Source organism: Tiliqua scincoides, chromosome 2 (assembly GCF_035046505.1).
Source record: "Tiliqua scincoides isolate rTilSci1 chromosome 2, rTilSci1.hap2, whole genome shotgun sequence".
Classification (NCBI taxonomy): Eukaryota; Metazoa; Chordata; class Lepidosauria; order Squamata; family Scincidae; genus Tiliqua; species Tiliqua scincoides.
Window position 1 is genome coordinate 208453167 of NC_089822.1, and position 25900 is coordinate 208479066.

At 45.1% G+C, this 25900-nt stretch overlaps 2 protein-coding genes across 2 annotated transcripts in view; one reads left to right on the forward strand and one right to left on the reverse strand.

Annotated features, from left to right (window-relative positions):
• TWF2 (twinfilin actin binding protein 2) overlaps window positions 1-11438 on the forward strand; it is a 70229-nt gene extending 58791 nt beyond the window's left edge. The window contains exons 6-9 of the mRNA XM_066616729.1: window positions 4976-5101; window positions 5256-5406; window positions 6047-6168; window positions 6662-11438. Coding sequence (XP_066472826.1) covers window positions 4976-5101; window positions 5256-5406; window positions 6047-6168; window positions 6662-6829 — 567 coding nt within the window. The 3' untranslated portion in view covers window positions 6830-11438. The remainder of the gene's footprint in view (window positions 1-4975; window positions 5102-5255; window positions 5407-6046; window positions 6169-6661) is intronic.
• A 5808-nt stretch (window positions 11439-17246) lies between these two features.
• The window catches only part of LOC136638928 (hyaluronidase-like), a 33248-nt gene continuing 24594 nt past the window's right edge, over window positions 17247-25900 (reverse strand). The window contains exons 2-4 of the mRNA XM_066612957.1: window positions 23169-24174; window positions 18653-18742; window positions 17247-17639 (exon numbers count right to left, since the gene is read on the reverse strand). Of these exons, the coding sequence (XP_066469054.1) occupies window positions 17247-17639; window positions 18653-18742; window positions 23169-24174 (1489 nt within the window). The remainder of the gene's footprint in view (window positions 17640-18652; window positions 18743-23168; window positions 24175-25900) is intronic.

Sequence of the window (25900 nt, forward strand, 5' to 3'; positions counted from 1 at the left end):
CCAAAGGATCCTGGAAAGTGTTGGCCTCTGAAGCATCTTTAAGGGATTGAGGGAGTCTGAATCACCCTGGACTGTTTAGAAATTAGTCTTCAGTTGCTGCACGTACCTCCTGAACTATAATTTGTAGAAGTTCTCATCATTTAATAGTGCTCTTAAATTACTACTCCAGGATTTTTCAAATTGGCAAGATCTGTGCATGCCTCATATGCTCCATCAGTTCAGGTTCATATGCGCCCATCAATTCACGTTCAGAATTCCCAGTGCTGAAGTAGCAGCCACCTTAACTACAGCCGCTACAGCAGCCGGGAAGGCCCTTACATGGCTGGCCCAGGTGTTCCATGCAGTGAGCTTTGGTGGAACAGGAAGTGGCCTTTTGTGTTCCATTGAGGGCAGACCTACAGCTCCTAATCCTAACCTGTGAGGTGGTCAAAGGTCAGTTCTGTATGTTTTGCACAGATTGCCATGGTAGCTACTACACTGCACATCTTTCTGCAGAAGGTGGTATGGTTACAGTTAACAATATTGCTTTGCAAGTCTGTCTATTGTAGACACACCATTTAAATCTATTTTTTATTGCAACATTTAACAAAATGGTAATCGGATTTTATATATACATTTTATATATACATAAAATCCTTACAAAAGGGCAAATAATATATGTAGTTGAACATGATCATGAAAGTAAGTTTCCCCTGAGTAATAAGTAAAATCCGAAGTAACATAATCAATTTTAAATAGCCTTTTTCAGAGCTTCCAACCTACAGTCTTTCTCATTGTGTCAATCATGTGTTTTCCTATAGATATTTCTTCTGCTGCTTATGATGTGAACCAAACTATATTTGGATGGATCTGGGGTTTATCTAATGATGCAGTACAGCAACACTTAATAGCTAATCAAGGCTGCTTCTGAGCTTTTGAGCGCATGCAGTGAAGTGAATCTGAAATTACTTCTGATAAATAAAAAATGTGAAATGCAAATTTTTCCATACAGTGGAAAGAGGTATTTCTACCGCTTGGAGAAAAGTAAACCCCAGTACCCAATCCATTATCAAGAGTGAAAGTGATAGATGGATAGTTACTCAGTGAAGCATGTGGCCTATTTCTTGCTCGTATGTAAGGCATGAAACTTAATGATTTTTCCCCTGATGATGCTGTATGTACTTTGCAAGGCTCTTTTCTGTCTGCTAATTATTTTAGATAGAAGATTTCATTTTAAATGGAATGGCTTATTAGTTGTTGAATGAGTGTTGCCAGATCTAGCTGCAGGATTTAGCTTAATAACAATTAAATTTTTAACATAGAACATTATTACTAGCACAATTAATTAATCAAGAGAAGCTTCTCTTCCCTTTGAATCCCCTACTCAATGAACCCCTCTAATTTTATAAAATGAGGATGTGTACAGAGAAATATAATTGTGGATGAAGAAGGTGGATCAGAAAAAGTTTAGGTGTACACATTTGGTCCCTGTTACATATGTACAACACTGGGCAGAAATGCTTATATCTGCTTGCTTCCATTATTAGAGGCTTCCAACTTGATCCTTTATAGCACAGCTGCAGAATTGACTCCTTGGCTCCTGCCAGTAATGTGAGAGAATACGGGCTTGCCCTGTTTATCCATGGGTTCGAAACCTGTGAATTTAACTCACCTGAGTTCCAGGGTCGGACCTGAGCAAGTGGAAGCACCTTCCAGTCATGTCCAGGAGGCTTTCTGAGGCCTGCAGAGGCCGCACATGGCCTTTTCAGGCTTCAGAAAGCCCCCTATCATGTCCAGAAGATGCTTCCCGTCACATCCAGAGTTCAGGTAAGCCCCAACCCACAGATTCGTTTATCCACAGATTTTGGCATCTGCAGGAATTCCAGGAACAGAACCCCTGCAACTGCAGAGGTCAGGCTCTATTCTGTTCCCCAAGTCTAGCACCGTGACTGAGTTCCATCTCCTGCTTTAGGGCAACAGTAGCAATTAGCACTGCTGTGTCCAGCCTTAGGTTCCTGGGCCACACAGGGACTCAAAAGAAAGGCCAGACAAGTGCCTTATGCCTTATCCAAGCCCAGGGCAGCAGTTCTAAGCTCACTTATTAGGAAGTACATACTGTTGAATTTGGAAGTCAATAATATGTAGATGGCTTTAAAAAAAAGCTAGACAAATTTGTGAATGACCATTCTGTCAAAGGCTGTTGACTGTAATAACTGAACAGGACTTTCATATTTGCAGAAAGTGCACTATCCATTGCTAGATGCTTGGGGAAAATGGGAATAGCTGACAGCATTATGCCCTGCTTGTAAGTTTCCGACAACTGGAGAAAATAGCATGTTGGTCCAAGTGGACTTGGCCTGATCAAGCGAGGCACTCTTACGATGCAACATTCTTTTTAATAATCATCCTTAAGACCCAGGCTGCAGAGGTGACTCATGCCTGTAGTGTTTGATACTAGTGCAGGAAAGGAAAGAACGGGGCTTTAGGATTTTGAAAATAAGCCAGAAAAGCAAGGCAATCTGGATTTGACTCACTTGTTTCTACAGCAGATGTGGATCCAGCCCAGGTCCTTTAATATCAGTGCATATTCTGAGCCTTCAGTAAGGGCTTGGGATGCTCCAAGTGTACTCAGACCTTCAAACCCACAAGTTTGAAATGAACGGGTGAATTATTTTTAGGTATGTTCTTCAGCCTAGAATGCTGAAGAGTTGATTCACTACAATAATGATGATGATTTACTTTCCCCCATCTTTATTGCAGAAATGGATTCTTAATCTTGGTTTAAAAATGCTTGAATTCATAAGCATAAGAATCATAACAATTCTTATTCATTAAGTACCTAATCAACTAGCCGCTGTACAAAACTTATTGAAAAGAACAAACAATGAGGCCCTGTCCAAAAACATACAATCTGACACTGAAGACAGTACAGAAGAGAGGAGTAAAACTGAATATAGCAGTGAATCTACAGAGATGATCACCGTCATGGACAGCCTCAGAAGTTGCCTCCTGACCAATTCCTCCCCCCCCCCCCGTATTTAGCTTTTGTGTGGTGCAACAGTGGAGTGAAATGGGTCAGCTGAGGATGCCGCTCCATCGCTACCCTCCAGCTGTCTTTTTCATCAGCAAATGGGCTACCTCACAGGACCCCTGTCAAATCATCTCTCTAGGGGACTTCTTCCCCCAATTACACTGAAAGTAGACGATGTCCATCTTGCCCCCCCTTTTTGTGACCTAGAAAGGGGGCCACAGAATGCCTGCCTTTCCTTGGTGTTGCTGAGAGAAGAAGCTGTTCATCCCTTTCTGTTTGTCAGCCACCAAGAAAGGGAGAAGGGTGGATGACTGTGTTCTTTCTCAGCAGGACCCAGCACATGTCTCTACCCAAGGGCCCCTCATCCTGGCACCCACCCTAAATATCCCATATTTATGCTATCCCTTTAGTTCTCAAACTCTCAGGGAGTTTGAGGACCGCAGTAAGTCCTAGCGGGGGAGCGGCGGGGGCGGGGAGAAGGCAGCAGGTACTGGCATTTAGTTACCATTCCATGCAACAGCCTCCCGGGGGTGCGGGGAGCCCTGCTTGACTGTCTGCAGGGCTCCCAGAAGCTTAGAAAGTGAAAGCGGAGCAATCATGTCCCGCCTCTGCAAAACCGGAAGAGGAGCTCAGTTGCTTTGCTTTCACTTTTTAAAGGCTGGGGCGCCCTGCGGAGAGTTGTGCAGAGCTCCCTGCATCCCCGGGAGGCTGCAACAGGGACTGGTAAGCAAATGCCAGTCCCTGCAGCCGCCTTAGATCCCCAGGATCGGGTCACTGCCTTCACCGCGCCCCTTAAGGGGGCAGAAGCCAGGGCCCTCAGGCTAGGATGTCATTACGTCCTAGTTTGAGAAGCCCTGCCTTAGTGGCTTCTTTCAGAATATTATTGTGATAAAAAGTGAGTTTTACTGTTCAGCATGTGTAAACAGTGACTCTGGAATTTGCCAGGAGCTATGGTCTCTTTGAGGGGCATCTGATGACCAGTTTGCCCGAACTCGTCTTGGTCCTCAGGCTATCACTATTGCATAGAACCATGTGCCTTCCAACAATTTTTTTCTTCCAGTTACTTCCTGCAGATAGCAGACTTGTCAGAGCACGTGGCTTCTTTCTTGCCTTCAGCATTGTTATTCCTGAAAAACTGAGTGTTTTAGGCTGTTTCTTCATGCTAGGTCTTACTCAGAGAATCACTGAGATAAAAATGAGTCTACTTTTACCTTTCAAATACAGTGTTTTCAAGTACTGCTATCTTATGGGTGCCCGTTTTCCGGGCAGTCATTGAAGGTAGTTTGTTGCCGCCTTAGGGGTTCACTGAATTGCTTGTGCAATTAGTTGTCTTATAAGTCAGCTAGAGTGAAGCCACTTCTCCTGGGAGTCTCTAGAACAAAACAAAAGATACATTCCTAGTTCACATTGTTCAGAGCCATATGGTGCATTTCATGCAGCCAGGTGTTTCTTTCCCCAGTGGGTAACTTTGGGTGCTGCCATTAGGAGTGGAAGAGCAGCAAGGAAGAGGGGCAGCTTAATCTGTTCCCGTCTTGCCATTCTCCGCTCAATATAGCCCCTGCCAACGCCCGTGAGGAAAATATGGAGAGCCCGCTCTGCCCCCCCCCCCATGGGTGGAAAAGCAGCCTGGTTTTGAGTGGGCATGCAACGGGAAGGGAAAGGAGTAAGCAGCCCTGGTATTACTTTTCAGTTTAAAAAAAGACACACAGAGAGAAAGACATAGTAGCGTGTAATGTTTAGTTTGACTCTCCACTGGAGCCTTCTTGAAGTCCTATCCTATCTGCATAAAAGGGGGCTATAAGAGCATCCCTTTGCAACAGGCTCTTTCTTTCAAGTGCTTATAAGCTTGTAAGCATCAGCAGCATGGCGTTGTGTTTTGCTGTCTTCCTCATCTTTCTCATCTTCGTCTTCCTCCTGTCTCCTTGGTTTCAGCTTTGTCTCTTTTCTTCCCCCCCCTATTGCCAGGTCAAGACCGAAATCAGCGTAGAGAGCAAACACCAGACTCTCCAGGGACTGGCTTTTCCTTTGCAGCCAGAAGCGCAGCAGGCCATTCAGTTACTAAAACAAAAGAAAATCAATTACATCCAGCTGGTAAGAAGATGCTGATTTCTTAGTTTGGTCTTTAAACAGCTTGCACATTTCTCCACGATGCCTACTTGCTCAAGACTGTGCCCTCTCTGTCTTCGTGGTTTATCCCAATCCAAATGCTGCTCTGAATTTTGCCATCTTGTCTTTGTTTAAACAGAAACTGGACCTGGAGAAGGAGACTATAGACTTGGTTCACACACATGCCACTGAAATCGCCGACTTGCCCAAAAGAATTCCTCAGGATTCTGCCCGCTACCATTTCTTTCTGTATAAGCACTCTCACGAGGGAGATCATCTCGAGTCTGTTGGTAAGCTCTGAACAAATCTTCAACTTCTACAGTCTTCTCTCTCTCTCTCTCTCTCTCTCAACCATAAGTTCCCTTTAATCCTTACAAACATGGGTGTATGGGTGTCCTGTGAGGTAGGCATAAGGATTTATTTTTTGTATATTCAAGGGTTTCTGGCTGTATGAATTCTCTTGTCTATTAACCAGGGAATCCTGAGTACATGCCTTTTAATTCTCTTCTACAGGTATATATTTGCTCACACAATTCCTCCAGTGCCAAAAGGAGCTGTATAAGCTATTCCTCTAGTGCCCAAGCTACGTGCAAAGCATTCTGAGATCTACTTGTTCTGTGTTCTTGAAGCTCTATTATATATGAACAGAAAACTGCCTAATGCTAGGTTAAAATTTATTATTATTATTATTATTATTATTATTATTATTATTATTATTATTATTATTATAAAGCAATTCATAATATTGCAGATTCATTGTTGTTCATTAACCACTGACTTTTGTGTTCTGCACACTTTAGAATGAATTTCCTTTGTTCTGTGACAAATGGACAAATGTCATCTTGCAAGGATGGCAGTCACACCCCATAGGGTTGTGGAATTAATCTTACTGGGTCCAGGGATGACTGATCTGCCTTCTCTTCCTTGCAGTGTTTATCTATTCCATGCCTGGTTATAAATGTAGCATCAAGGAGCGCATGCTGTACTCCAGCTGCAAGAGCCGATTGCTGGACTCCGTGGAGCAAGATTTCTGTCTAGAGATTGCAAAGAAGGTAAGGTTTCATCTTCTACCCGTTACAATTGCCTTGAAGAAGGCAATTTGCCTGTTCTTTGCAAATCAGAAGTTCTAAGTGATGTAAAGGGATAGTTGCTAAAGTAGGGACTTCTCTCAGGGAACCAATAGATGATTTTGAGCAAGAATTGTTCATGGAAAGTATCCACATGCTAAGAGGTAGAAGGACAACACCATAAAAGCAATGGGGAAAGCCTTGATTAAGAGTCATTTCAAAACCACAAGGTCAGCCCAGTGAATGAGGGAAAGCTAGCAATCAGTAATACGTTTCTTCTCATTTTAATGAGAAGTTGAAGTGGCCAGATCCTGGAGAAGATCTGATTGGAAGCAGCATTGTATATTTGGGGCTAGGAGATTTATTGGGGAAGGAGGAGTTGGTACCAGTGTGTCATTAAGAGAATGAAGACATCTGCTAAAGTTTAGTGTCTTGGTTGCAAAACTGAGCATTGCAATCCCTCTTTCCTGTGTATCAGATTGAAATTGATGATGGAGCTGAGCTAACTGCAGAGTTCCTGTATGATGAGGTCCACCCCAAGCAGCATGCCTTCAAGCAAGCCTTTGCCAAGCCCAAGGGGCCCGTGGGAAAGCGAGGACAGAAGCGACTTATCAGAGGACCAGGCGAGAATGGCGAAGACAGTTAGACCCTGGCAGACAGGAGGACAGGTCAAGAAAGGGGCTGTGGATGTCTGTCAGCCTTCAGAAATGCAGCTCCAACCAAATCCACCTCTCTGCATCTGAGCCTGTCCGCCAAACTCCAGAGCCTTTCCCTCCACCTCTTATTTCAAAGTCATGTCCGCCTTGGTTTCATTAGGGGGAGGGAGGGGAGGAATTTGGGGCAGGGGAAGAAGAGGGAAAGCTGTGAGTGTTACTTGCTCTTCCTCCTTGCTCTTCCTTCTTGGTAGTGGGGAAAGCCCCTAATTGTTCTAGTTTGAAATGCTCTTGAAACTGATGCTCCTGCTACTGCTTCACATTGTCACCTGGTTTACCTGGAAGCTGCACTGCTCAAAGAATTTTGTTCACTGCTTGTCTGGGGGAGCTGCTACAGGCAGACAGCATGCTCCTTCTCTCTTGGGTACTGTGGCTGCACTGTTGCTAATCATGGTATCCATCTTAGAATTGCCATATTAACACCAACCCCTTTCCAAGGTGACTTGTTAGCATAGGTCTTAAGCCTCAGAACTCCTCTGATTTTACTGTAAATGGTCTGAAGTTGTAGGAGTGTGGTGCAGAGTTTTGCACTGCAGGAGGGGCAATCTCCCCTTTCTTCCTCTTCCCCAGTTTGTTTAGCTTAGGCCTGTGGATTTGGTAGGTAAAGTGCTAGAGGTTTGCCCAAAAGGCAGAAGCTGCTTGTTTAACTCAAGAAAAACCACTCTCTTCCATGCAGCTGAAGTGGAGAAAGGTGCTCTCATTTCAACAATGGCTTTGACATCCACTTCTAGGCCTTACCATATAGCCTTGTTTATAACAAAATAGAGAATTTCCACCATGTGTCCATGAAAGGGCCCTGGAAGTAACTGAAAAGTTTTGCCATTGTCCATTTCGACCTACAAAGCTGTCTACTGAAGATAACTTGGCTAATTGCTGTTCTCTTCTCTCTCTCTCTCTCTCTCTCTCTCTCTGCGCATCCCCACCTTCCCACTTTGATCACTCATTGCCTTACACTGCAGCCATATGAGAAGAGACAGCTCAGGCAACTAGAAACAGGGCAGCATAACCCCATCTGCTCCTCTTGACAACTCTTGGACTTCCTAAGCTCAAGGCTGCAGCAGTTTGAACATGTGACCTCATGTAAAGCTCTGGTATGCTTTACCGTACATTGCCAACACACCAGCATCTCACCCTGAGTTGGCTTTCAGCCTAATGAGTTACGGACATAATGTGTTCACCTGCTGAGAGAGTTCCTGAGGTTCATTCCTGAACTATCTTCCCTCAAACTAGATAGTTCCAAATAGTGCATGCAATGGAACTTTTGCTGTAGAGTCATCCCCCCCTTTTTATCTCTTCCCTGGGTCTCCATACCCAGCAGTCCCATGCCTTTGCTGTGTTCTCTGACACTGTGCTGACTCGCAGCTAGAGGCTTCCAAGCAAAATCACATTGGTCTTTAGCTGTATACTTTGCCAAGCCAAGGGAACATTGGCACTTTCACAGACAACTGAACACTGATTGGGTTGTATTCTTCATGGAATGTACTCTGACCACAGGGTGCTTCATACCCTGTGATAGATGTTGTTTACCATGGCAGTAACACTCTGTGCCCAAGAGTGATTGTTGTAGATCCATGTAAACCAGGTTGGGGGGGGGGGGTGGCTGACGACATGAGAATGTTAAGTATATGCAGAGGTGACTGGAGCAGCTTATGGTAGGAGGGCGAGGTTGGATGAGATCTTCACAGCCCACACTAAAGGCAAGCGGACAAGTAGGCACTCTCCCACGTCGCACAAGTCTCAAGCCAGGATTGTGACCCAGACTGGGGGCTTTGGAAAATCATTGTAGTAGACGTGTTCATTCCATGGGGAGGGGGGGGGAAGGGGGTCATTGAATTTAATGTGCATGATAAAAATTCTCCTTTCTGGCCCCTGCGAAACTTTGTAGTGGTCTGTTTTGTATCTCATGCGAAAGAAACTCTTAAGTCTTTTCTGCAGAACCAGTTGTGTGGTGTTAGCTTCATGGCTTTGAACTTTGATTTCTTCTCTGCCCTCCCTTTTTTTAAATATAAAAAAAGAATAGAAAAGTCGGTGTACTCTTTTGAAGCCTATGGAAGAGCCAGATAATTTAAGCAGCAACGAATGTTGCAACAGTAGCTGACAAAGAAAGAGCCTGGGTTTGCTCTAGTTCAGAAAGCAACTGCAATTTGGTCTGCAGTTTAAGAAAGGTAGGGCAGGTTTCTCCAAATTCAAAGCATTCTGAACTAGAACAGTCTTGGGTATCTGTCTCTTTTTGGGGGGGTGTATGAGTGTATTTAACCACACACAAACTCCCAATTAATGCAGAAGCAAAATCTAGATATTGGCTATCACTCAGCTCTTCTTGAAGGGACTGTGTGCTCACATTTATCATCTGGAGAGGTTTATTGGGAGGATTTGGAACAGTCTTCACTATGATTGAGTCTTGCGCATGATCAGGACTTGATGACGATCGGTAACAGTAAGAAGCACTGACTAGGATCAGAGAATGAACCTAAGCTTAGCATGACCTGTCCGGACAACAGGATCCAGATTCAAATAGGGACAACTGAATCCTCTGCTGGTCGATGTGTGTTTTGTTTCACCAAACCCCAAAAGATCAAGCCACCTACAGAGATTGTATAGTTGCTTGTACCTTTTCCCTGGAAGAGCTACTATCTGAATTTGGGCCACTCCAGCAACTGAGACATAGATGCATTTTCCCCCCTAGGCTCTTTTTCCTACAACACCATCATTGTTGTCAAATTTGCGCTGTTTAACTATTTGGTTTCTCTTCTTTCTTTTCCCTTTCTCTTGTGAACATTGAGGCAGCACTTCTGTGGGGAAATCTGGGTTGGGTTTGTCATGCACACGTGAATCTAGTCCATCCTGTGTTTTGTGTGCTGTTGGCTGCTGTCACCTGCTGTGGGCATTCACACTGCCACTGTGAGGCATAGTAAAGAAGCAAAATATTTTTTTGTCTGTATTTTGTTCTGAGGTAATGCATACTGGTGCCTCTGTCATTCTGTTCCCTCAGGAATGTGTAAAAGTCTACCTGTATTAAAGAGAGTGTCTGGCAGGCCTAAGAGAAGAAACAGCCCAGAGGAATGCTTACTCAGACAGATGTGTTTTCTGAAACTAAAGGAGAACGATCACTGTGTACTTGAGATCATACTTCTTTGGGATTACTACCATTAACCACAAAAGATGAAGAACAAGGATATAGATTCATTTGAGTGTTCTTTGGTGACCACTCTTTTCAACTTCTCTGACCTCCTCTATCTCTAAGGTCTGTCCCACATTAATGGATCCATAATGCATCCAAAAGGATTGGCATCGCTAGAGCAGCCAAGCCCTACCTTTTGACTTGGCCTTACGTAGTATTTGGGCTCTATCAGATTAGTTTGAATTCTTTTTTTTCCTCTATTAATACAGAACATTACCATATAATGGTGGTGGTCCAATGACTATCCTAGAACATAATCAGTTGTAATTTAAGGACCTATCAAAACTTCCATGTGGGAAGAGAATGAGTATGCTGCATCTTGGTACTTCCCCCCCCTTGTTTTCATCTTCTCCTCTGCAGCAATCTAACACTAAGGGCCAAACCTGAGTCTTTTAAAACAATGATAGAACTGCTGTTTGCCTATCCATCCCTCCCTCACCCCATCCATGCCCATGGCCAGAGTCTGTGGCTGCCCCAGCAGGCAAATTACCTGTTGAGAGACTATTTGGAGAATCTCTTGTTCCAGCAGGTGACCTGGGTTTCAGAGTCATCTGGTTGACCTTAGAATAAGCCACGCAAGGAGGATACCGCAATGATCTTCCATAAACATCTACTCTTCCCAAACTCATATCCAGATAGTACAATAGAAAGTTCCCTTTCCCTGCCAATTTTCCAACACTGATGCAGTCTCCAGATAAGAGAACAAATGTTCCCATCCCTTGAGGAAGCCCCCAGGATGACGTCCACTACCACCACAGAATGCAGTGTGTGCTTCATCAGTGCTAGAAAGTTGCATAGGATTGGGCTGTTAGTTTATTAAGCCAATCCAATATTGCTAAATGATGGCACCCAAGATGGTGTTTGGGATATGCATCATAACTCTTATTTTGAACTTGTCTGGATAAAGATGTGATTGTTTTGGTTGCTCATATCTTTAAATTGAGTACCAGGGCAAATTTTACAGCAATTCCAGAGAGACTATTGATTCCCAAGTGGCCTTTTCAAGAATCACATAGTTATAGCACTGAGACCTTGGTTATATTGAAGGACAACAGTTCTGTATTATTGCACAAACCCAGCAGCCGCTGTGATAGGTTTAGTGCAGACCAACTTCTAGCAGGTTTTCAATGCTTGGTCAGAAAGAGCTGGCTGACCTGATGCCAAAAATGTCATTGGGTTCAGCTTGGCACAGTGAGGATATGCAAACCAGCCGCTACCGTTATTTTATCTACACTACCAGTGCCTCCGATTTTTACACGAGCACCAGGTTTGAAGAGACTCTGAGATGCACATTCCTGATTGGGCTGGATGATGCTGTGGATTTGGAGATTTTGGGGGAGGCAGGGCACACTGTACTGAATGCTGTATTTTCTAAAAAATAAAATATTTTTAAAGCAATCTGTGTCATATGTTTCTTGGGAAAACTGAGACAGCTGTGTATGCATTGGTCACCTTAAAAGCTCACTGTGTAGAGACTGCAGCCTCCTGGAGAGCCTGTCATCTACATTGACTTGTTGCTCAAAGAGGCAAGTGATTGAGGGAAAGTGGTGCAGAGGCACGGTAGGATTCAACTCACCACATGACCAGAAACTCAAGTGACAACTCAGCACATGGTTGTGTTACCACATGCTGAGACCCTACACCTTTCCTGATGACACTGACAATCTACACAGATTTAGCTAAAGGAACATTGAGTTGTCACATTGCACAAAGTTAAAGTACCTATTGTAATCCAGCACCATGTTTTTGTTGTCAGGAATCCTTTAAATCTAACCATAATACTTGTGGTAACTTACTAGTGAGGGCATTTCTCTGTATCCCCCACCTGTGGGAGATGCCTGATTTTCAAACACAAGTCACACTCATTTCCTCACTCACTTCCCAGCATGTTTACTATTCACATGTTGCCCCTGAAGGATCAGTGATCAATTTTCTGGATGTTCTGTAACCTGTAGAAGCCACTCTTTGCATAAGTAGGTATGAAAACAGACCAGTTGAGCCTGGATTTTGAGTTTGCCGAAATGAGTTTGCCAATGAGTTTGCCAAAAGTGGTAGCCAGTGGCAGGAGGATGCCCTGTGGCTAAAGAAAGGCTTGTCTACAAGCACTGCCACTTTGTCCGCTTTTGGCAAGAAGATGCCTAAATTCAGAAGAGCTAAACAGCAGTGAAGACGTCTATGTTGTTTGGCTTTGAAATAACCAATAGGAAATAAGTGGCACTTGCATTCTCTGTGCTTGGAAACTCAAGTTAGGATTACCTTACAAGAATTTGGAATGGGAATAATGTTCACTCTGCCATGCTCCATCAGGTTTTGACTTTCAGGCAATGTACGTTTCATCTGCAGGTCAGAAAATATAGCCCCTCTTTTCCACTATATAAAACTCTGGAAATCTAAGCTTGTGAAAGGTTCGTATACAGCAGCTGCTAAACAGAACTATCAGAGTTTAGTATTGGTGCAGAAAATCTTCATGATGCCCTTTGAGGCAAAGTTAGATCTGCTATATCCTGGTGGATATTTTTAAACTCAAAAAGGAGCTTTTGCTCCATTTGCAAAGCTGCTCTGGATCCCATATGCGTGCTCAGTTTATGGACTCCTTTGTGTGCTAAGGAATGCTGCCAGTATGGATTTCTTCTTTCATGGGCATAAATAGGATGGCCAGGCAGTTCCACAGCTGCTCAGGAGAATCAGAAAAATGCCTTTGTGACAGTTGGCATAGATAAGTTGATTGTAGTCACACATGCTGTCCAGGCTGAGGACAGTGTTTAGTGACTGCCTGCTTAAAGGTATCTGAGAAAGGGGTTAATAGCTTGCAAGAGCAAAGAGAGGAAGAATATGCCAATGAAATGTACACATCTGATGCAATGACGGCTGGAACATGTCATGATGATTCACCAGCCCCTGGGAAATCTTGAGCTTCTGTTTGGTGGATGGACTGTACAATATTTCATAATAGATATGGTTAGTTCAGAAGTTGGATGCTGAGGGTTTGAGAAATCTGCTGTGCCTTTGCTCAGTGGCCCCCAGCCTATAAACCATCAGATGCATGGTAGCTTCTGAATAATTGGGTTTTTTTGATGTGGTATTGGAGGACATTGGGATGGCAATGGGTGGAATCAGAGCTGCACTATTCAACTCCCACTTACCACATACTGCAAAACTGCCAGGCAGGTGATGACAAGAGAAATGCGGCAAGTTGTGCTCAAAGTGAAGCTACAATCCAAACACTATGCTAGGACCACCACTCAACCCAGGTATGTTCAACCCATATTCCCACCACAAAGTTTTGGCCATGTGAATTGGTACTACTCAAATAGCATTTATATACACTGCGTTTCTATAATGTCTTGATTCATGCATTACTTTTCTGAGACATGACTTAATTCCCCCAAGTGTATATCTTGTAAGCAATGCTGTGACATATTTTTCTGGCAGTGATCACCAGCAAACTCTCCAGTAAGCATCCTTTAGTGGAAAAAGCAACCTTGCTGTTCTATGTGTAGTTTTTTTGTACAGTCATTCATCTTTTGGATTACAATTTCAATTCATGTTTTATGCTTCAATCACCATTGCTGATTTGGGGCAAACGTTTGGAAGTGCGAAGGGGCAGTGTCTGTCTCCAAGCAGCGGGGAACACAATGGTGGTTGTGACTCCCTAGCACGTGCCTGTGGTGTATCTGTGCCACTTGCTATGACACAGACACCGCACTTTTACTGTGCAGGAATGTGTAAATGGCAAATCAACCCAACTGATGAGTGGCACTCATCCCTCGATAAATGGCACTGTAGCTAAAATTCTCCTTAAGTGCTTGCAACAATCATCTTTTTAACAAAATACAACTATGTGACTGAGCAATGAGCCAGAGCCAGGAAAGTTGCCAGCAAACCCCTCATAAAGAGCCAGCAAACCCCTCATAAAAAAAGAACATTAAGGGTGGGCAGCAAAGTGTATGTAAGATCCTCATAATTCTGAGCTTACCAAGCACTTGTATAATCATTTACCTCCCCACAGCTTCATGGGAGGGCTGGAGAAAAGAGGAATGTGAGAGCCACTGCAGAGAAACAGCAAGTCCTGGCTTGTGTGCAGAAAAGTCCCTCTCCCCCTAATATCTGCTTCCCATAGATGTTCCGTGCCTGTCGTAGTGTCTGGCTGTAGTTAAGGTTGCTAGGCTTTATTTTGCTGGCAGTCCTGGGCCTTTGACAGTTGTGTGATAGACACACATTCAACACATTCACTTTTGCCTTACCGGTATTGAGGAAAGCCACACCTGCTGAATTTGTCCAACATGGTTCATTTCTTACAGTCAAAGAGCTGCTTGGAAACAGGTGATAACATCAATTCCTCCTGGATTCTCTCTACTTTAAAGGTTGTAGGTAATGGGATGAAAGATGACTGACAACCATGACTTTGCTTTTGAGCACTCTCAACTTTCTTAGATCGGTTTTGAAGGAACCTTTTGGAGTGGCATGCATCAATACCGCTGGACTTAAGAGTTTGTCTCTTAACAAATCTCTTCCCTGCAACTCTGTAAGGGCAGACAGGTGAATGCACTAAAAGCTTGTTTACTAGCACAAAAAAGGCTGAGTAGGTTGTTGACACTTAAGAAGAGTAACATATCTTGCTTCTATGTCAGTATGTACAGGATCTGACTGCACGGATATCAGGCAAGATAGCTGTGTCCCCTCAGCTTCTTTGGACATTTATATGTAAACCTAGCTGCTAGCTACTCAAAGATTTTTTTATAGCACTGAACTGGAAACAGATGGGCTTCATGACAAACCTTTCTCCAGTCCCCTGATGAACAAGGTGGCTCAAAGAGTACAAAAGGTATATAACTTCAGATTCCACAATTGCTTCTCATAAGAGCAGCAGACAGAAGGAGCATCGCTTCTACAATCTGCTCCCCTTCACACATACACTCCATGTATCAGCCATAACCCATCTTAGAAGGCATTTTTCCCCTTCAGGCTGTCAATGTAGTTCTGAATTTTTATCAAAACTAGTATATACCACAGTGCAGGGCTGATCTCATTTGCCTGGTAAAAGCAGGAGAGTAATTGTACAGGGTGACCCAAAAAAAACAGAACCCATAAAAATTTTATTAAATCCTACAAAGGTCCAGTAAATTTCAAGAAACTTACTGGACTCAAACTCAAGACATATTGAGGAAGATTATTGTTCCAATATTTCATGCACAAAGTCGACTTGTATACCCTGAAAGAAAAAAGATGAAAAATTGAAATTGACAGTTTTATCCAAAGATTTGTGGGTTCTGTTTTTTTTTGGGGTCACCCTGTATTTGATTGTGTCTGTATATCCAAGTCAGAAGGAAAGTCTGAAGAAAAATGGTTTAATTTGTCTGGCAATTGTGATCAAAAGATGTGATCACTCTCCCTGCCTCCTTTTGTGCCAGTTTAATAGTGGAGACCAGGCGATGCCTCACTCTCTAATCTCTTGGTTTTACTTCTTAAAAGGATAGGATGGGAAATCCTGGCTTTCTGTCACTTTAGCAGCAAGAACATTTCAAAACTATGCAGCTTGTTACAGACAAGAGGATTGTTCTAACTTGAATGCATCCTAACACTAGAGTCCCCCCATAGTTCACAGGTCAACTTGCCTACAATCTACCTGTTTCTTCCCCACCCCCACTCTCTCCATTATATCTATGACATTACTGAAGTCTTGCTCATGTCACATAATGGTGATCTACATGGTTAAAGACTGTGCTTTGGGACATACAGTTTCCCTCTAGGTTTGATGGCTATGTTATAGCAACCTGGAATAATAATTCTTGTTGTCAGTTTTGCTCTGGACCATAGAACATTTTGCATGCAAAACAGAGAGCAAACTTATAATTATTAGGGTGGTGCAAAGGCACTGATGTATTAGGCACCGATGGCTTTGTGGAAGTGCATATCTTTGGGCAGGGCTGGAAACTGGATGATCAGGTTTTTCTATCTCCATATTTCATGATGACCTGTGATTAATCTCCTTGGAGAAGCCAGCTTGGGCTAAAATTTCCACATCCTACTGGGCAGATTTCAGATGTAGCAGCAGCTCAAGCAGGTAGTTTTGTTAGCTGAACTAAGAGGGTTTTTGCTTTACTCAAGCAGTTCTATAACAACATTGGGGAAGCTTCTTCCCCAGCAGCAACTGAAGAGCATAACTATTATTGCCACAACTAGAGAAGGAGCATCAGCCGCTGTCTCTGTGCCAAAGATGCAACCTATACATTTGTTGCTGCTTCTCTTGGACCTGGGAATTTCCTGCATAAAAAATGGTAAGGGGTGAGGGTTTGGTGATACTCAGCACCCCCACTAGGTTTGTCTGAGCATCAGACTAGGGAAGGGAAGACCCAAATTCAGATCTTCACTCAGCTGCAAAGCTCCCTGGGTGACCTTGTGGCCAGACACATTCAGCCTTAATGGTTGATGGGAGGATAAAAATGAGGAAAGATTCATATACGCCACCCTGAGTTAGGTGGAGGAAAGGTGGATTTAAAAAAGACATAAGGGTTAGGTCGATATGCAAGTCACAGGAAAAATATTTAATTTAAAAAATTAAACTTTTCTCTCCCCTTTGATAGAGAGGTAGCTTCACCCATACGTACACTTCCAATTAAAACAGCACCAATCACAGTTTGAGGACATATAGCTGATTCAAGTAGGAAATGTTTGTTCTGTATATAAATAATCTGCTTAAATACATTATGATTCCAAAAGGTGAATGCATCATTATTTAACTTATAAATATCCGCTCCTGATTGGTTTAAGTTTTGCTTTAAAAAAACACCACCACAAGCATTAGAAAACCACTGTTCTTGTCACAGCTTAGGAAAATGTGCACCATGTTGAATTTTAAAGCTGTTTCTATGCTGGTGAAAAGTGTTTCCAAACTAAAAAAAAAATCCCTTGTGCATTGGAGTAATAAAATCCTGCATAGGTGATGAATGTTGTTGGGAAAATCCACATGCTCGCTTTCCCTGTGAAACACCACAAGTGGACGAGGTTCTGGGAAGCTGGTGGGAGTCACAGAACACTTCACAAGACTTCTGCCACCAAACAAAATGCTCAAATCGTTCTTCCTTTGGCTCCACTGAGTAGGGGATCACACAACTTACATTGCACCACTGGCTTCACAACATTCACATTTAACAACAGGTCCAAAGGGCTCATAGAAGCCAAGCCAAGAGTGCAGATAGAACCACCACTGCAATGCACCCGTCATGTGTCTGCAGGCGTAAGCCTCGTCCTCGAGAATGGCAGCTTTCTCCACTCCAACCTTGGTAGCAGTTGCACATGAACTCCTCTCTCATCTTGTTCCTCTGCTGCTGGCTCAAGTTCCCTTTCACTGACACATGAGGTTGATCACCATCTATGTTTGTTTGAATCTGGAAGGAGTCAGGACTGAGGTGCAGATAGGTGTCAGAGGTTATCCTTCTGCGAATACAGCGGCCATGATTATTGCAGATAGACTGGCTGCAAAGCTTAGTTGCCGTGGTCACATTGAGGATGTAAGGGCCTAAGGTGCTAATCAGGTAGTCCCGAACCTTAACACAGTTGGTCTGTCAAGGAAAAAAAAAATCAAATCAGATACAGAATTACAAGTGCTATCTTATTGCCAAACGATTATTGAAAGCAGGATCTTTAACACCCTCAGGAACTTGGTTATTCAGAGATGACTAGCAGTGAAAATTTGTCCAAACTTGCAATCAGGGGAGCCACTAACTGGAGTCAGAAAAGGATAAGCCTGTGTCAACTGTACATCTCAATTAGAAAAACGAGGCCAAAGAGGGCCGTTCATCCAACTGGTGCTATAACCCTGATCGAGGACTGGTTTCCTTTTTGAATTCTCATCTAGATAGTTTTCAGTCTGGGGAAGGGATGGAAATGATCCCTAACATATGCCACGACTGACAATTCTGCATTTCAGAAATTCAAAAGAGACACTGTGTGCAGCTTGGGTAGTGACACTAAAGCATTTTCAATACAGAAAATCCATTTAGGGTACAAGCCTAACTGCCCCCTGGGCCGGTGCAAAATCCTTGTGCCAGCCCAAGAGGGTCACAAATGTGTCGTAAAGCAAGTCTGCCCCTCCCTGAGTGTCAACTGGGCTGGCACAGGGATGTGCGCTGGCCCACAGAGGCTGCATCCAGCCTCAGCACTGACATGGAGAAGTAAGGCTGTGTTGGCCGAGCTGAGCTGACACAGGAGTCTGGGAGGAGGTGGGAGGGAGGGCATTCCGGGGCAGGGGGCGGGTAGGTGGAGGGCATTCCCAGGGGCATTCTGGCAGGCAGGGAGTGGGAGGCGGGGTTGGGACCCAGCAGTTATGCCAGATGCTATGCATCCCAGCAGTTATGCCCCATTCCCTGAGCTGTGTGGAGCGGCTCCAAGTTGCTCCGTTCTCCTCTGAACTTTCGTCACCTCCTGAGGTGGCGCAGGTCTGAGGAGACCCATTGGGGCTGTGGTGGCTCACCCGGGGGTTGCCAGCCAACTTAATGCAAAGTAATAAGCAAGAAAGAGGAGTGCAAGGCAGAAGAAAAAAGATGTGTAGTTTTGAGAACCACTGTGAAATTACCCGGTTTCGAGAATAGTCCGCGTCACCCCAGAGGACAATGCCATGAGCCCCCATGGCTGCAGCCTGTCCAATTGTGTACACCAAGTCTGCCTAGAACAATAGAACACAGTAGTTTACTAGCAGATGGGAAATGCCAAACCATTTCTGCTGGACATCCTACATTTTATCTTCTGTGGTACCCTTATCCAAGGATTGTCTCCTGTACACATGAAGAATCTTGAGGCAGGTACAGTTAAAAAAAAAAAAAGGAACCATGTAAGTCAGTTTGCAGATCATGACACTGAATGGAATAAGAGTGATGGACCTAGGCTTAATACAGATACTGAGGACAGGGAAACTTCTAGTGCTCAAGATTACTGGAAACAACTTCTAGGCAGGGAGAAAGGAGAAGACTGAAGGGAGCACAGCTCCACCAAGAGCACAAATCCTCTACTTCCTTCTCTTTGGCCCTGACCACATGACTAAGTGTGCAGGTGACAGCTGCAGGTCAGCCCAAGGGCAGTGTCAGGGATGAGCTTAGACCAGCGCTTTTCAACCGCTGTGACATGGCACACTGGTGTGCCACAAAGCTGTCTCAGGTGTGCCATGGGATCAGAGGCGGCAGGTAGCAGCTGAGAGCCCACCTGCGGGAGAAGCGGCTGCTTTGAGCCACCCACTGCAGGCAGCACAAGCAAGGGAGCAGCCAGGGAAGGGGCTGGTCGCATGCAGCAACTGTAGAGTCAGCTTGGAGCTTGCTCCTGCTACTGAACATGACACAGGCTGCAACCTGATCCTCACTTTCCTGGGAGTAAGCCCCACTGGCTATTATGGAGCTTACTTCTGAGTAGACATGCATAGGGTTGGGCATGAAGGCTGTTGTTGCCTGCCTGCATGCTGATAGGCCAACAAGAGAAGCCTGGAGGAGCCAGGAGGTGGGAGCTGCAGAGTGAGTGAGAAGAGGGAGCAAGAAGCAGGCAAGCAGGTACATAGCGAGCGAGTGCTGAGGCCCCCAACCAAAGGTTTCAGGGTCCCTGAAAGTCCCTTTTCCTTGCCAGTTTGCCTGCAACTCCCCAAAGGGACCCTCCCTGCACTTTGGGGCTTTTAGGATTGTGGCCCAGCGCCCTTCCTCTATCTACACTTTCCTGGGAGTAATTGACTATGACGCTTACTTCTGTGCAGGCATGCATAGGATTGGGCTTTAGGTTGCACTCTTTTTTTCTCAAATACACAAGCAGGCAGTTGGCACTGCTCTCTCCTCTTCTCCCCCACCCCACCCCCTTCCCCGGATTATTCCCCCCCCCCAATCTCACAATCACAGTTAGCAACTCTCTTACTGTCCCTCCTGTCACTTGTCAGTACCTTCCAAAGATACAGAATCACTGCCTCACATTCTCTCTCTCTCTCTCGCTCTCTCTTCCCCACCCCCAGTTTAACAACAACAACAGTATTTATATACCGCTTTTCAACAAAAAGTTCACAAAGCGGTTTACAGAGAAAATCAAATATCTAATGGCTCCCTGTCCCAAAAGGGCTCACAATCTAAAAAGATGCAAAGGAATACCAGCAGACAGCCACTAGAACAGACAGTGCTGGGATGAGGTGAGCCAGTTACTCTCCCCCTGCTAAATAAAAAAGGAGCACCCACTTGAAAAAGGACCCACTTAATCCTGCACTTGTTTCAGTCCTGTCTCCTCACTGCCCCTCACCCACATTCTCCACTATGTGATCAACCTGCCCTGTCTTTGCCAACACTTTCTGGCACTTTTGATAAGAATTTGAACATAGAATTTTTCCTCTTTTTCAGAAACCACATATACTTCCCTCTCCATGCTTCTTGTCATTTTTTTTGTCATGTAATGATTTGATTGTATTAATTTTATTAATTCAAGATTAACTGTAATGTAGTAATTTAATGTAAGTAAAAAAACTGGGAGCGTGCCTTGACATTTTTAGTGCCTTGTCAGTGTGCCGTGAGTTGAAAATGGCTGGCTTATACATTGTCTGAGGACTTATAGCCCACCCAGCCAGCTCAACCTCTGAATCACCCCCACTCACAAATGGGAACGTACCACCCCCCCCCCAGGCCACCTTGTAAATTAAAGGTTTCTAGGCTCTGTTCCCATTGGCTGGTGGGGAGGGAGGAACTATCACTACCAAAAGACTCTACCCTGCATGCACCAATAGGAAGGGCAGGAAGCTCCCCACCTCTGCTTAGTTTGTGCAGGGTATAGGGGCCCAATGCACCCTGTGGAGCCCAGTACTGGGCTTTAGCCCTGGGCTTCTAGTAACCTGGCAGCAGCACTGGGTACCACTGCCTTACCTTCCCGGCTGTACAGGCAGTGCCAGTGAGGAAGGAACAAATGGCCAAAGACCTGCTTCACTTTCTCCCTGGAGCTCTCCTGTGCTCCTTCCAGGCCTGCTTTTAAACATGCCAAGACATGCAATCATTCCCAACACTGGAAGGGGGAAGCAATCTCCAGCCGTCACTGACCTCCACACGAAGAGATTCTAGTCTCTCCTTCTGGTCACTGCTCCCAGCAGGTGTGAGCTTTTATACCGTGTGGGTTTAAAGCACATTTATCTGTGCTTTATACTGTGTGGGTTTAGCATAGAGTAGCACACTTTTTGGCCTGAGGGCCATATTAGGATATCAATATTAAAATCCTGATCACAATGGAAGCTTGTTGGTGTAATGATCACTTTATTTTGTGAAACGAAACAATTCTTCTATTAATAATCTGGGCCTCAGATCCTTCCTCCATGCACTGATGCTCCACCTGGAAGTGAGGCTGCTATCTTTGGGCAGACATTGCGAGGATGGGCAAGTCCAGGAGGAGGACCTAGGGGCTGGATTGTTGGTCACAGCCGAGCCACAGTTAGAGAGCTAGAATGGAGGCTTACTGGGACTTTGCTCGCCTCTAAGAACATAAGAAGAGCCCCGCTGGCTCAGGCCAAAGGCCCATCTAGTCCAGCTTCCTGTATCTCACAGTGGCCCACCACATGCCTCAGGGAGCACACAAGACAACAAGAGACGTGCATCCTGGTGTCCTCCTTAGCTTCTGGGACAATGAATGCATTCTCTTTTTAAATTTGAAGTTAGGCTCTTTAGAAATCTTGTTAAACAGGTTGCAGGGTCACGCTTTTTATCCCTGCAGTCCAGAACAGAGACTAGCCATATTTTCAGGGTTGCTGCTTGATACAAAAACATCAGATCCATTTGAAGTCGAGTGAACTGATGAAGGTCAAAGAGGACTGGTTTGCATGCGTGTATACATGAAGGTAAGTGGCAGCAATTTTATTGTCCACATTTAACTTCTTGTGTATTACCTTGTGAAACACAGTAAGAATTTTAATCCTAAATAGAAAGGAATGCAGAACACGAAAGAGGCATTTTCAAAGCGCATGCTGAGTTATACGCCACCATGGAAAATCGAGACTCCTAATGGATCGTTAATCCAGCTGTAGGGCCCAACATATTTTTGAACTCCTCACGCAGAAAGACTTATACGCCACATAGTTGGAGGAAAAGAAAACCACAGGCGAGCATCGGCAGTAACGTGGTGTGAAAGCGGATCTCAAATGCTAAGCATTAGCCCCATGTGGATCCGATTTAACAGCATCTCTCATGCAGTGGTGCTCACAGCAAATGGAAGAACAGAACAACAAATGAGCAACGCTGCCTGGAAGCAAAGGCTCCTACAGGCATGGCCAGCCCTTCCAGGAGGCCAACTGAAGCAATCACTGCAGGCAGCAGATTGGTGGGGGGCACCCCTTCTCCGCCCTCTGACTTGTACCTGCTGCTCTTCCTACTCCTCCTTCCACTCTCTAGTTTGGAGAAGGAAGAGGTGGACAGACAGACAGACAGACAGACAGACAGAGGAAGTGCAGCAGGAAGAAAAGTGCCAAGCTAGAACACGGGAGAGTGGGGAGAGCAGAGGCTGGCACATCACTAGATAGAGGAGGATAGCATTTGGTAGGGCGTCTCAGGCTTCAGGAATTCTTGGGCCAGCTCTGCCTATGATAAGGACAAAAATGGTACTGTTTTCTCTATGTTGCCTGTGCCTTCGTGTAAATAAAACAGGTTTCCCACAATTATCCTTTCAGGGGAGGGCAATTGAGCACTTGCATTGTGTGCAAGATTCAATATCTGGCATTTCTAGGTAAGACTGAGGAAGATCATGTCTGAAAGTACAGGCAGTGTAGACTGTTTGCTGCTCCTCGAAGTCTGCCACTTAATGTGAGCCACAGCTAGAGGTGTTTGTTTCCGGTGAGTAAGATCGGTTTACTGCCTAAGTCTTACTAATAACAATGGGCTTACTTATAAGCAAAATAAACAACACCATTTTCAAACACCTCTGGCCACAGCATTTGCATTGGGGACTAGAGAGTTGCATTGTTTCTGGAGAGTAAGATAGGATGACCACCTAAATATTACTAAACACAACAGGCTTCTGAGTAAATAACACCATTTTCAAACACCTCCAGCTATTACTTATAGCCTGGAAGCAAACTAGGGATGGGCAATCACCTCACTCACCTGGTCCAACTCTTTCAGCGTGTGGGAGTAAAATGGCCGGGCATACACAAAGACCGGCAGAGAATGCTCAGAGGAAGGCAGCTCTGCCACTCTCAGGGCTTCAGCCACTTTGGCCCACACAAACTTCTTCCCCTGAGGGGAGGTTCTCAGCGCTTCTTCCATGTAGATCGAAGGGTAGAGAGCCTTGCTGTTTTCCCAAAGCCAGCTCAGCTCATCATTACGCTGCTCCTCCAGCAGGGGGCAGTGCCCTGTGAAATCCTGAAAGCCATCCAAGTAGTGGTAGTTATAGCAGTCTGGGAAGAGGTAATAGCCCCACCAGCCATTGGGACGCAGTGACCGGGCTAGCCGGAGGGTCTCAGACATGAATGTTTTGGCAGCTGTCTCAAATTCAAATTTGGCCCGTGTTTCTACCTGGGAATCAGAAAAAAGGGGGTTCCTCTGTCTTACAAGCAAAAGGGACATGTTCCGGTATACAATTTTCTTATCCCAGTTTCGTATCCACAGGGGCCTCCAGTTCTCCCAATCAATCACAGCAAGGCCTGCAAAGGAGTCAGAGGGCATGGCTGCTGAGATGTCCTTTTCCATCTTGTCCAAGTGTTTTGTCAGGCTGGTGTTCTGAGGGCAGCCTCCGTTGACAGCCGTGGGCGGCGCAGTTGTGTTCAGGTAATAAGGATATAAACCCAGCTGGTCATGGTAGAAGATGGTGATGTTCCCACCCATGAAGGCTTCTTGGGAATTCACCAGGATGCCATAGGCTTCCAAGTGGAGGGGCACCTCCAAGGAAGCTGAGCAGCGAGAGGTGGGTGCATTCCAGGCCACTAGAAAAGGGCGGTCTTTCACAATCGGGGGCAGGGATGGTTTCTGGGTCTGAGTAGCTGCAAGCAAGGCTGGGTACAGAAACAGCAGCAGGAAGACATGGCGATGGGAGGACTGGTGTAGCCTCAAGTGTGTGGAAGTCCAGTCTGGCGGCCTGGTGGGGCACAAAGCTTCTGCCTTGCATGCAATGCTGCAGAAAGGACAGAAGAGTGTAAATCAGGGTTACGCGAGCAGGATGCACAGTACCAGATATTCCTAATTGTAATAAATTCTCCCTATTCCAATTTTGAACTGCAGTTAACGTGTAACAAATTGGTTTTCTCTTCAGAGCATGACTGTTCCTGGATAATCAAATACTATGCGTGCGCGCAGTCATTTATTGGAGGAATGTTCATCTGACAGTAACACTGTTTGTCCCAAGAGCTTCCCGGAGCCTCAGGCCTCTGGCTCCTTTAGGGTACTGTAAAAAGCACAATAAAAAACCAGTGCTCTCCCTGGAGTTTTCAACTCACATTTCAGGCTTGGGAGTGGTGGGGGTAGAGTAAAGAAGTGTGGGAGACGACCTAGAGGACAATTAATTAGATTGCTCTGAAAGGGTGCCTCTCGCTCTATTACAATCCCTTCTAAGGGGAGGCTGCCCAGAGTTGCTAATTGCTGCTGTTTCAGGAGTTTCCCCCAAGCTAATCTGCTGACTAATTCCATTTGCAGGATATATGAATAAGGGGAAAAAGAAAAACCATGTGAGTCACTGCTCCTGAGGGACCCTTCCATTTTGGGGTCGGGCATCTGTTTGCAATGCTATTTACTAAAGAAACTATGATAGTCTAACATTGGAGTGTTGCCAGGGCTGGCCCATCCAGGAGGCCAACTGAAGCAGGCAACAAATTGGTGGGGGGAACACCCATCTCTACCCACTGCTTCTCCTTCCACTCCCCGGATTGGAAAAGAAATAGGGAGCAGAGAGGAATGGGGGGGGGGGGAAGAGTGCTGAGCCTAAAACACTGGAGAGTGGGAGAATCAGACTGGGAGGAGCAGAGGCTGGCACACCATTGTGTAAGGGGGGGCAGCATTGGCCTCAGGCATCAGGAGATTTTGGAGCCACCATTTAGCTTTTCTTAATTTAGAATTTAAAAATTGAAATCTACTTGTAAATTCAAAATCTTTCCTTTTAATCTAATAAAACATTGTGAATAAATGTCCTGCATCAAGAGCCCCAGAGGTTCTAGTCATCCATGCTATCCAAAAGTGCGGGACCTGCCTCTCCACTCTCAGCCGAGCACTGCGGGATTCCATTCTTCTCTCCAAATGCCTCCCAGCTTAGTGGGGCCAGTTCCACTGGGAACTGAGCAGTCATATTAACCTCATTCTGCATAGGCCGCAGAGCAGACAGTCGATGATTACAGCCTTCAATCATTGCTGACCTGTATTAAACTTACTATCCCCCTGGAGGCGAAACACTTCTCAGGCAAATGCATTAGCCACTAATGCCCTGAACTCTCAGAAAACCTGGTCTAACATGATGTCGTAGAAACCGCCTCAAAGGCAGAAAGATCTCATTTCACTTACCTTGATTAAAGTTGAAACATTTAGTTCGTGCTCCCTAATTGAGGTACAACACAAGACACCTCCTCCCACTTGTTGAGCAGACATGCAGATATCCCTCACCAATGGCTGTGCCAGGCAAAGGGACTACTAAGGCTCTGGGCCTTATTGCAAGTTACACCTTACAAGAGCCTAAATCCTTCTGAAAATGGAAAACACAGAAGATGGCTCTTCATGGATCTACCCAGCTGCCTCAGACCAAGAGAAGGCCTCTGTGCTGCCTGAATCCCTTCATACCATTTTGCTGCTCCCCATGTTCCGCAGGGAAGACAGGGAGGAAGGGTTAGCAAGGACAAGTGAGCACCCCTCTCCAT